The sequence below is a fragment of the Geotrypetes seraphini genome, chromosome 1, assembly GCF_902459505.1.
Source record: "Geotrypetes seraphini chromosome 1, aGeoSer1.1, whole genome shotgun sequence".
Lineage (NCBI taxonomy): Eukaryota > Metazoa > Chordata > Amphibia > Gymnophiona > Dermophiidae > Geotrypetes > Geotrypetes seraphini.
The window spans coordinates 174505071-174517548 of NC_047084.1; the positions used below are offsets into that span (position 1 = coordinate 174505071).

General features: G+C 46.1%; 1 protein-coding gene across 4 annotated transcripts in view; it reads right to left on the reverse strand.

Annotated features, from left to right (window-relative positions):
- The window catches only part of TMEM192 (transmembrane protein 192), a 136623-nt gene that overhangs the window by 96894 nt on the left and 27251 nt on the right, over positions 1 to 12478 (reverse strand). For all 4 annotated transcript variants that reach the window (XM_033941886.1, XM_033941876.1, XM_033941858.1 and 1 more), the window contains exon 2: positions 5267 to 5413. In XM_033941886.1, the coding sequence (XP_033797777.1) occupies positions 5267 to 5413 (147 nt within the window). The remainder of the gene's footprint in view (positions 1 to 5266; positions 5414 to 12478) is intronic.

Genomic DNA, 12478 nt, shown 5'->3' on the forward strand with positions numbered 1-12478 from the left:
GAAATTTGGTGAAGGAAGAGTGCTCTGGCTTACTAGCAGGATCCTGCCTCATCCGATGAAAAATCCTCCTCGGTACCGAGGGGATCCTCGGAATCATCCCATAAATCAGGGTCACGTACCGATGGAAGACGGCCCTGAGATAGAGGAGTAGAGGATTCGGTATGCCTGGTTTTGCGTACCGATTTGCCTGAACACATCAACACCGTACCTGGTGACTGTAAAGTGGAACGGGTGTCAGAGAGCGGTACTGGATCAGAGGCCGAGTGAGCAGTACGTCGAAGAGACTTTGGCTCTGCCGATAAAATAGGCATAGACATGGAAGAGGCAGATTTAAGCGGTGCCGATAACGTCGATGCCGACAAAATAGGCTGGTCGACGATCGGTACCGTAGGCTCAGTGGGAACCGACACTGGAAGGTTCGGAGTTAGCAGAGCCGGGAGCAGGTGTTGTAATTGCTCCTTAAGCTGGACCTGGAGGATGGATGCTATACGCTCATCCAGAGATGGTCCCGATGGCACCGGTACCGCTTTTTTCTTGCTCGGTACCTGCGGTGCAGCTCGACGCTCAGATGAAGTCGATGCCGATGAAGAGGCAGTGATTCTATGGGAGCGGAGCGTTTGCGGGGCCAGCGCACAGACTGCAGGATTTGGCTCACTGCATGTTCGACTGGCGGGCCAAGAACAGTAGAGGATGGCTTCTTAGCCAGCTTACCTGCAGGGTGCGATACAGACGATGAATCTTGCGGTTCGAAACCACCGGAGTCGACTTGGAGGAAGTTGCCGGAGTAGATGCCGGTGGAACTTCCATAGCGGCACCGAAAAGAATCCGCTGTTGAATTTGGCGATTCTTCAAAGTTCTCTTTTGAAGAGAACTACAGCGGGTGCACGTTTCTGCCCTATGGTCCGGACCCAAACACTGAAGGCACCACTTGTGCGGGTTGGATAAGGAAATAGGGCGTGCACACCGCTGACACTTTTTAAAACCCGGTGAAGGGGGCATGAAGGGAAAAACGGCCGTAGCAAAATCGAAGCCCGAGGCTTCGATGGTGCCAATAAGCCCCGCCGGGGCGGACCGAAAAAAGTCGAAAAAATAGACTTTTTTTTTTTTAAAGTTTTATCAAGAAAAGAAGAAAAAAAGAAAACGTGAAGAGTTTCACGCGAAAAAATACACGAGTGGGAAGGTGAAAAAGAGTATCCAACAGCCGTTGGAAACACGCATCTTCTTAGCTCCACGGAAACTAAGAAACTGGGGACCGCGTGCCTTCGTCGGGCAGGAAGGCACTTGCGCACGCGCGGTGCGGCCTAGCTAGAACTTTCTAAGTTCTTAGAGTGCAATCACTCTAAAATTGTCCGTACCGGGGCTCCGTCGGTGCCGTCACCCATTAGTCAAGAATATGCTGCCTGCTTGTCCTGGGATAATGAGATATAGGGATACGTCATGTTTGAATATTAAGTTTTTGCATTCAAACCATCAATCCAGATAAGTGTTGCTCTGCTCAACATTTCTCTATTTGAAATGGTTTAATTGAAATTTTAGTTTAAAAACCAATTTAAAACTGTTATTTTCAATATTTTTTATTTTGATTCAAATACAGAATGTATAACTTCAGCAAAAATAAGACCCCCCCCCAAGCAACCATTCAGAACTGCAAGAACAATAATCAGTTGAAGTTTTGAATGATTTTTTTTGCAATAATTAGAACCTCAGTTTTTTCTGGACACTGTTGGTGCTGTTTTTCTTCTCATTATTATGAGTATTTAAAACTTATTTTTATACAGTATTACATCTGGTTGTTTTAATATTTGGGGGATTTTCTTTGATGATGAAATTGCACTTAGCATAGTTACTTACCTGTAGCAGATGTTATTCAAGGACAACAGGCATATATTCTCACACATGGGTGACCATCCACAGAGCCCCAGTACGGACAGTCAATAAGTGTACTGTTACTTTAATTCTTTTGAAGACCACTCATACTGTGCATGTGCTGCTGCATTCATGCCCGTCGTTAGCTCACAGGATCACAGTAACAAATCTAAGAAGCCAACTAAGGGAGGTGGAAGAGTTGTGAGAATATCTGCCTGCAGTCCTCAGATAACACCTGCTACAGATGAGTAACTATGCTTTATCCAAGGACAAGCAGGCAGAATATTCTCACATATGGGACTCCCTAGCTGCCAAGACCATTTCTCTGAGAAGAGGGTTATTGGGAACTACCATTAGCCTAGCTAAATAAAAAAGGATGGAGGGAAGTTGGCATCTAAGTGGAGAATAAATTCTATAGAACTGCTTGGCCAAACCAACTATCCCGTGTGATGTGAATGTTTGAACCGAGGACTAGGTGGCTGCTTTACAGATGTTCTCAATGGGAATGGTTGATTAGAACAGTGTTTCTCAACCTGCAGTACGTGTACCCTAGAGGGGTACCCCTAGGGGGTATGCAGGCTGACCAGATTCTTCCCTGCCACCTCCATTTAATTATCTCCCGCCACAAAGGAAAGAGAAGGGCCAGGCGCATGCAGCGAATGCATGCCGCCAGCTCACAAGCCTTCCCCACCCCCGACATCAATTCTGACATCAGAGAGAAGGTTTCAGGCCAGCCAATTGGCTGGCCCGGACCTTCTCTCCAATGTCAGAATTGATGTCGGGTGAAGGGGGAGGGAAAGCTTGTGGGCCGGCAGCGTGAAATCGCTGCATGCGCCTGGCCCTTCCCTTCCTGGAGTTCCGGCAGATGATTAAATGGAGCTGGCAGATGGCGGCAGTGATCCGGGGGAGGGGGGGCAGGCAGGCAGGATTCAGTACGGGGGGTGGGGGAGGGAAGTAGCGGGTGGGACAAAGGCTGGAAGGCAGTGAGGAGGAGAGGGCACAACTGGGGACATAGGAAGGAGAAAGAAAGAAAAAGAAAGATTGCTCATAACGGGGCTCCATGGATGACATCACCCATATGTGAGAATATGCTGCCTGCTTTTTCCTCGGATAAACGTCATTAACTAAGATAATTTCTACATAAAATCCCTGTGTAAGTCACTTAACCCTCCATTGCCCCAGCTAGAGGAAGAAAAAAAAACCCTCCACAGATAAGAGCCCAGGAGGAACAGAAAAAGTACCTGTATATATGTACCCCATTGCATATGTCTAGTAGCACTATAGAAATGGTAAGTAATAGTAGTAATCAATCTTAAGTATTAACAAGAATTGTATTTTTTGCTTTATAAGACGCACTTTTTTCCCAAAAAAAATTGTTTGGAAATAAGGGTGCGAGTACCACCCCCCACCCCCGGACCTTAATTCCTTCAGCGGTCTAGCACTGTAGGGCAGGAGCTTTCAGACTCCTGCCCTTTCCTCCGGCTGACTCCCTCTATGTAGATACCGCTGTTTACAAGCTTACCTTCAGCGCCGCTCCATGCCAGCATGGAGGAAGAGTTGCTGAAGCACGTGGCTTCAGCTCCCTGATTTCGGCACCGGCGGGGGAAGGCAGCATAAAAACACCACAGCAGATTTTTTTAAAAAAAGTTTTCAGCTCCAGCGGCACTGTAGAAAAGGGAGAAGGACCTCTGACGGTGCAGAGGTTAAATACTGCTACTGCCCTGCTTGAAACGCTAGAACTCCCATCGAAATTTGGACTGGGAAAGAGCTGGCGAAACAGCAACATCTCTCTTCAGGGCCCTTCCTCTGGCTGACTCCCGTGGCGCAGGACAAGGCAGGAAGCAAAATGCTTGCACCTGCCTTCTGCACTGCTTTGACTCTGATGCAGCGGCTGACTCTGGACTCAAGTGCTTTGGAACTCTCCTCTCACATCAGCACACAGTTACCCCCTGCATTAGCTTCATTCTAGCCAGTCAGCCCACCTGCATAGCCTTGACTCGCTCAAAGTGTGTATGTGTGTGTAAGTGGGGGGAGCAACAGAGGCAGGATCAATTCTCAATCGCTCCTGCACCGATGACTGTCTTCTTCAAAATGGTGGCATGAAGGGATTCAAGTTGCCACATAAAAGAGAAAATTCCTTATATGGCAGCCTGAACCCCCTAGTAGTAGGATCTGAAACAGTTGTTTTCAACCCAGTACTCAAGAAACATCTAGCAAGACAGAGTTTTAGGATATCCACAATAAATATGTATGAGAAAAAAATGTGACTGAAGTACCTCCATTGTAAGCAAGGATCAAGTTAAGAGGTGATATATTCGAGTATATTCAAAACTCCTGAGCCTAAGTTGATCCAAATGAAGTCGAGACACCCTATTTTCCCCCCCCCCCCAAAAAGGAGAAAAAACGGTTGACTGAAATACAAGACGGGGGCTTAATATTCAAGTGCCATGCCGTGACAGAATCTGCACCCAGTGTCCCCTCCCTCAAGCCCTCCTCTGCCAGGCTCTGCACCCAGACCCCCTACTACTTGCCAGATTCAGCACCCAGCCCTGCAAGGCTCTGAACCCAGCCCCCTTCCCTACCAGGGTCTGCACCCAGCCCCCCTCCCTGCCAGGCTCTGTACCATGTCCCACCTTCCTGCCCTGTACCCTCTTCCCCCTCTGGTGGTCTAGTGGTAGGCCGGGACAGGAGGGATTCTTCCCGTCTCTCAGTTAATACTAACAATTTTTTTTACTCCCGCATACCTCTTCTTGCATCCCTAGTGGTTCTATGATGTATGGGCAGGAGCGAACTTTCTGCGCTCTTGTCCTGCGCCCCTCCTTCTTGCCCTCCGATCTTGTGGCCAGCAGCACATAGGAGCCAGCTACATGAGCTCCCGCTCGGCCCTGCACCACTCGCTGAATGGCTGCTGCCAATTCTCGCAAGTCTCGGTGGTAGATGCGTGAAAGTCTCCCATAAGAGATAGTGGAGACAGAGACTGTGTCTGAATTCAAGAAAGCATGGGATAGGCATGTGGGATCTCTTAGAGAAAGGAAGAGATAATGGTTACGGCGGATGGGTAGACTGGATGGGCCATTTGGCCTTTATCTGCCATCACGTTTCTACGTTAATCTGTTTCATAAATATTCATTGTGGGTATCCTGAAAATCTGACTGGCTAGGTGTCGCCTGAGGACTGGGTTGAGGACCCTTGGCTCTAGAATATCAATACACCTAACTGAGAAACAATGCCATACTGGGGCAGTCCAAAGATCCATCAAGCACAATAGCCTGTTTTCAACAGTGGCCAATCCAGATCACAAGTACCTGGCAAGATCCCAAAAGAGTAAAACAGATTTTTTTTTTGCTGCTTACAAATATGAAAACCGGAAAAAAAAAAAAAAAAAAGATTTGATACTTACATGTATGCATTGTAAAAGAAGTGCTGGGCAAACGGTAGGTATAGGCCAAAATTCTGGTCTAATGTCAGCCATAAGGATCTGATTGGGTAGGAGAGGTGCATCAAGGAGATGGTCATCTTCCAGACTCTGAGATACCTCCAAGGAATTCTGAAATAGAAGCAAAAAACAGAAAACTTTTCTAGATCAAAGCCATTAACAAGGAGTCTCTTGTTTGTTTGGAATATTCTTGACATATCACCTTTCTGTGGTACAACGAAAGCGGTTTACTTAGTATACATATATGAAGCCTCAGCTCTTCCGTTTGAATTCACTTCAGCTGAAGGAGAGTCCCTTGTGCCATGTCACTAAATTTATCTAGTATTAAGAGAATGATGCACCAATGTACTAAAAAGTTTCAGCACTTTGTGATTTCACTCCCTCCCACCCCCTCAGTATACAAAATTAAAGTGAAGATTTGGGTATTAACAAATGTACTAACAGAAGTGAATATCCACCAGAATATTTAAATTAAATTGTATCCAGTTGATTGTTACTTTCACATCTGGTTGCTCCAAAGATTTATCTTATTCTGGTTGTTCTATCTGTAAAGAATATAAAATCTTTGCTGGATAAATTATTTTCTTGTTTGTCAGTAAGACTTTGGAATTCTCTACCATCTGTCCCCCCCTCCCCGCTTTAATATTAATGACTTTATTGTAATAATACATTTGCATGGCAGAGTTGGAGTCTGCCAAGAAGTTTGGAAAATACTACGGTGAGCCATTTTGATAATTCAGCCGGTAAAATACTGCCACGCTATCGTTAAAGGTACAGTAAGTTTTCATAATGGAGCTGTGGGGGAGGAGTAGAAACAGACATGAAGGTGAGAAGGAAATAAGAATAGAAGAAAGGGCTAGATTCACTAAGGCCACGTATCCCATCCGATCTGTGGCTGGGGGGCTGATTCACGAAGCATCCTCATGCAAATGAGGGCGATCAGAATCACGCCCCCCAATCGACTGCATGGATCATTCTACAGCGATCCCGACGAATGCGTAGAGTCTGTAAATGGTCTGCGCATGTGCTGGCCCTCCTTGCCCGGCAGAGCTGGAAACTTCTTTTACTTTACTTTTTTTTAACTTCACGAGCCCGTGGTTTTAACCCGCTTTAAACCCGTGCGTTAAAACCACGGGCTTGCACTGCAGGGAAGGGCAGTAGAGTCGGGGCAGAGAGCAGGGCGGCAAGAGCAGGGCAATCAGAAAGGACCTGAGCGACTGGTCCTCAGCAGTCACTTATTTTTCAATCGGCCAGCCCAGTCGGTGTCCCTCATTTTTTTTTAGAAAATCGCTGCCTGCCTGTATTTGCATGCCATTCCCCCTCATTTGCATGTGCGGATTGGATCCGGCACGGATCAGGAGTAAGGTTAGTGAATCGGGTAGGGGTTGCTAAGTAATCAGGACACGATCGGTGTCCTTAGTGAATCTAGCCCTAAGAGACAAATATATGAAGGAAAGAGAAATGAAGAAGACAATCCTTAAAAGAAGGAACTCGAGGACAGAAAGAAAACCAAGATTAAGTAGCTAAACACAAAGGATGGAAATTTGTTTAAGATTTCTGTGCCAACTTGGCTGGATCAAGGGTAGGCTATAGTTACCATAACGTTCCTCACGAGAGGCTCCTGAGAAAATTAAAGAGTCATGGGATAGGTGGCAAAGTTCAGTTGTGGATTAGGAATTGGTTATCGGATAGAAAACAGAGGGTAGGGTTAAATGGTCATTTTTCTCAATGGAGCAGAGTAAACAGTGGAGTGCCGCAGGGATCTGCACTGGGACTGGTGCTATTAATTAACTTATTTATAAATGATATGGAAATTGGAACAATGAGTGAGGTGATTAAATTTGCTGATGACACTAAATTGTTCAAAGTTGTTAAAATACCTGTGGATTGTGAAAAGTTGCAGGCAGACCTTAGGTAAATTGGCCACCCAAATGACTGTCAGTGCCAAAATCTAAGCCTCTGGCCAACAAATCCAATCAACACAGTGCTACTAGAAAGGGTCCAGAGAAGAGCGACTAAAATGGTTAAGGGGCTGAAGGAGTTGTCGTACAGTGAGAGATTAGAGAAACTGGGCCTCTTCTCCCTTGAAAAGAGGAGACAGAGGGAACATGATCAAAACATTCAAGATAATGAAGGGAATAGACTTAGTAGATAAAGACAGGTTGGTCACCCTCTCCAAAGTGGGGAGAACGAGAGGGCAGTCTCTAAAGTTAAAAGGGGATAGATTCCGTACAAACTTAAGGAAATTCTTCTTTACCCAGAGAGTGGTGGAAAACTGGAACGCTCTTCTGGAGGTTGTTATAGGGGAAAACACCCTCCAGGGATTCAAGACAAAGTTAGACAAGTTCCTGCTAAACCAGAACGTACGCAGGTAAGGCTAGACTCAGTTAGGGCACTGGTCTTTGACCTAAGGGGGCACGATGGACCACTGGTCTGACCCAGCAGTAGCAATTCTTATGTTCTTATGAATGGAGTAATGATCAAGTTGCTGCCCTGCAAATCTCCTCAGAGGAAAGCCCCTGGGCCTTTGCTCAGGAAACAGCCGCCTGAGCTCTAGGGCCTTCAGCCCCTGAGGCACAGGATGATTCTTGCAGATACAGGTATGCGGCTCATAATGTCCACATTACGTTCTGTGAAAGTGGAAGTTATGCGATTTGGACATTGTATGATTTGGACCTTTTTTTTTTTAACTCTTTAAATTCCTTCCCCAAGGACAACCAGCATTGCTACCCTCAACTCCAACCCCACCTGGGAACTACCAGCGCTGCCATCCTCCACTCAAATGCCAAATGTAAGAAAAAAAAAATAGCCGACATGGTAAACGGGGAGACAAGCCATTTTTTAAGATACTAGCTGATGACCCGGCGTTGCACGGGTATTTAATTATAGCAATAACACAGTACATGGATTCAAATAAAGATACTTTATAGTGGTGAATGAAATTATATTTTTACAGCTTTATAAAAAGTACAATAATCAAATTATAATGCGAAATATTTGACAAAATGAATACAATACAACAAACACAAAACTTGATTATAAACAACATTTCTAGTTTCACCTCCAGGAGCAAGAACATATAAATTCTTGGGTGAAGAGACCCCCAGAACATATCACCCCAGGTAGTGAGGGATCTGCATACCAAGTTTCGATCAAATCGGTCAAGCCGTTTATTATTTACTGTGAGAATGGCAGCTGAGTACATTTTTTCCATTGACATGAATGGGTGAAATCTGATTTTCTGTTTGTAGCTCCACCCACGTGTGCAGGTGGGCCGCGAGACCCCCAGAACATATCACCCCAGGTAGTAAGGGATCTGCATACCAAGTTTCGTTCAAATCGGTCAAGCCGTTTTTGAAGCACTGTGAGAATGGCAGCTTTTTACTGTTTTTCCATTGACATGAATGGGTGAAATCTGATGTTCTGTTTGTAGCTCCGCCCACGTGTGCAGGTGGGCCGAGAGACTCCCAGAACATATCACCCCAGGTAGTTGGAATTACTGTGAGAATGGCAGCTTTTTACATTTTTTCCATTGACATGAATGGGTGAAATCTGATTTTATGTTTCTAGCTCTGCCCACGTGTGCAGGTGGGCCGCGAGACCCCCAGAACATATCACCCCAGGTAGTTAGGGATCTGCATACCAAGTTTCGTTCAAATCGGTAAAGCCGTATTTGATTTACTGTGAGAATGGCAGCTGTTAAAATTTTTTCCATTGACATGAATGGGTGAAATCTGATTTTCTGTTTGTAGCTCCGCCCACATGTGCAGGTGGGCCGCGAGACCCCCAGAACATATCACCCCAGGTAGTGAGGGATCTGCATACCAAGTTTCGTTCAAATCGGTAAAGCCGTATTTGATTTACTGTGAGAATGGCAGCTGTTTACATTTTTTCCATTGACATGAATGGGTGAAATCTGATTTTCTGTTTGTAACTCCGCCCACGTGTGCAGGTGGGCCGAGAGACTCCCAGAACATATCAACCCAGGTAGTTGAAATTACTGTAAGAATGGCAGCTTTTTACATTTTTTCCATTGACATGAATGGGTGAAATCTGATTTTCTGTTTGTAGCTCCGCCCACGTGTGCAGGTGGGCCACGAGACCCCCAGAACATATCACCCCAGGTAGTGAGGGATCTGCATACCAAGTTTCGGTCAAATCGGGCAAGCCGTTTATGCGTTGGCAGCTTTTTACAGTTTTGTCATTGACATGAATGGGTGAAATCTGATTTTCAGTTAGTAGTTCCGCCCACGTGTGCAGGTGGGATGCGAGACCCCCAGAACATATCACCCCAGGTAGTGAGGGATCAGCATACCAAGTTTCGTTCAAATAGGTCAAACCGTTTTTGAATTACTGTGAGAAAGGCAGCTTTTTACATTTTTTCCATTGACATGAATGGGTGAAATCTCATTTTATGTTTGTAGCTCCGCCCACATGTGCATGTGGGCCGCGATACTCCCAGAACATATCATCCCAGGTAGTGAGGGATCTGCATACCAAGTTTCGGTCAAATCGGGCAAGCCGTTTATGCGTTGGCAGCTTTTTACAGTTTTGTCATTGACATGAATGGGTGAAATCTGATTTTCAGTTAGTAGTTCCGCCCACGTGTGCATTTGGGATGCGACACCCCCAGAACATATCACCCCAGGTAGTGAGGGATCAGCATACCAAGTTTCGAACGAATCGGTCTAGCCGTTTTTGCGTTGGCAGCTTTTTACATTTTTTCCATTGACATGAATGGGTGAAATCTGATGTTCTGTCTGTAGCTTCGCCCACGTGTGCAGGTGGGCCGCGAGACCCCCAGAACATATCACCCCAGGTAGTTGGAATTACTGTGAGAATGGCAGTTTTTTACATTTTTTCCATTGACATGAATGGGTGAAATCTGATTTTCTGTTTGTAGCTCCGCCCATGTGTGCAGGTGGGCCGCGAGACCCCCAGAACATATCACCCCAGGTAGTGAGGGATCAGCATACCAAGTTTAGTTCAAATCGGTCCCACAGCTTTTTACATTTTTCCCATTGACTTGAATGGGTGAAATCTGAAGTTATGTTTGTAGCTCCGCCCACGTGTGCAGTTGGGCCGCGAGACCCCCAGAACATATCATCCCGGGTAGTGAGGGATCCGCATACCAAGTTTCGTTCAAATCGGGCAAGCCGGTTTTGCGGAGGCAGTTTTTACATTTTTTCCATTGACATGAATGGGTGAAATCTGATTTTCTGTTTGTAGCTCCGCCCAGGTGTGCAGGTTGGCCGCGATACCCCCAGAACACATCACCCCAGGTAGTGGGGGATCTGCATACCAAGTTTCGTTCAAATCGGGCAAGCCGTTTTTGCGTTGGCAGCTGTTTTACATTTTTTCCATTGACATGAATGGGTGAAATCTGATTTTATGTTTGTAGCTCCGCCCACATGTGCAGGTGGGCCGTGAGACCCTCAGAACATATCACCCCGGGTAGTGAGGGATCCGCATACCAAGTTTCGTTCAAATCGGGCAAGCCGGTTTTGCGGAGGCAGTTTTTACATTTTTTCCATTGACATGAATGGGTGAAATCTGATTTTCTGTTTGTAGCTCCGCCCAGGTGTGCAGGTTGGCTGCGATACCCCCAGAACACATCACCCCAGGTAGTGGGGGATCTGCATACCAAGTTTCGTTCAAATCGGGCAAGCCGTTTTTGCGTTGGCAGCTGTTTTACATTTTTTCCATTGACATGAATGGGTGAAATCTGATTTTATGTTTGTAGCTCCGCCCACATGTGCAGGTGGGCCATGAGACCCCCAGAACATATCACCCCGGGTAGTGAGGGATCCGCATACCAAGTTTCGTTCAAATCGGGCAAGCCGGTTTTGCGGAGGCAGTTTTTACATTTTTTCCATTGACATGAATGGGTGAAATCTGATTTTCTGTTTGTAGCTCCGCCCAGGTGTGCAGGTTGGCCGCGATACCCCCAGAACATATCACCCCAGGTAGTGAGGGATCTGCATACCAAGTTTCGTTCAAATCGGGCAAGCCGTTTTTGCGTTGGCAGCTGTTTTACATTTTTTCCATTGACATGAATGGGTGAAATCTGATTATCTGTTTGTAGCTCCGCCCACGTGTGCAGGTGGGCCGCGAGACCCCCAGAACATATCATCCCGGGTAGTGAGGGATCTGCATACCAAGTTTCGTTCAAATCGGTCAAGCCGTTTTTGCGTTATCGCGGCACATACATACATACATCCGATTTTATATATATAGATATTAGTGATAGGAAGAAATGCAAAAGTGGCGTATGGGGACAGTCTTAAAAAGATCTCAGTCTGTATACTTTGGAGGAAAAGCGGGAGAGGGGGAGATATGATAGAGACGTTTAAATACCTACGTGGTGTAAATGCGCATGAGTCAAGTCTCTCAATTGAAAGGAAGCTCTGGAATGAGAGGGTGTAGGATGAAGTTAAGAGGTGATAGGCTCTAAGGAAATACTTTTTTACAAAAAGGGTGATAAATGCATGGAACAGTCTCTTGGTAGAAGTGGTGGAGACAGAGGCTGTCTGATTTCAAGAAAGCCTGGGATAGGCACATGGGATCTGAGAGAAAGTAAGAGATAATGGTTACTGCAGATGGGCAGACTGGATGGGCCATTTGGCCTTTATCTGCCACCATGTTTCTATGTCCTTGAGGTCCAGAATGGGGTGAAAAAGAGCCACCCTTCTTTGGGACCACAAAATAGATGGAAATACCTTTCCTGGTCATATTCCTTCCTCTACCTCCAGATTGCACAGATGCTACAGCTTAAGCACACCTGCCTGCTGCTTTAGGTATGAGCCACATGGAGAGACCATGAAGGTATCTGGAACTGGATATGCAAACGCCAGAGAGTTCCCCTGTGAAACCACCTCCAGGACCCATTGGTCCAAGGTGATGTGGAGGACCCACTCAACCCCAAAAACAAACAGTCTGTCTCCCACTGGGATCAATGAGGGGCCCAGCACAAACAGGAGGAACGGCTCTCTTGGGATCACATAAGGAACTCTAATTGAAGAGCTGACCTTAGACCCACCACTACCAAAAAATAAATAAATAAATAATTCATTCATTCTTTGCACACCCTTCTGCCTCAACCCAGGAAGGCAGAGAGGACTCGCCTCGCCTATGTCCTTCACAAACACCTCCTAAAGGACAGCTAACTCAAAAGCG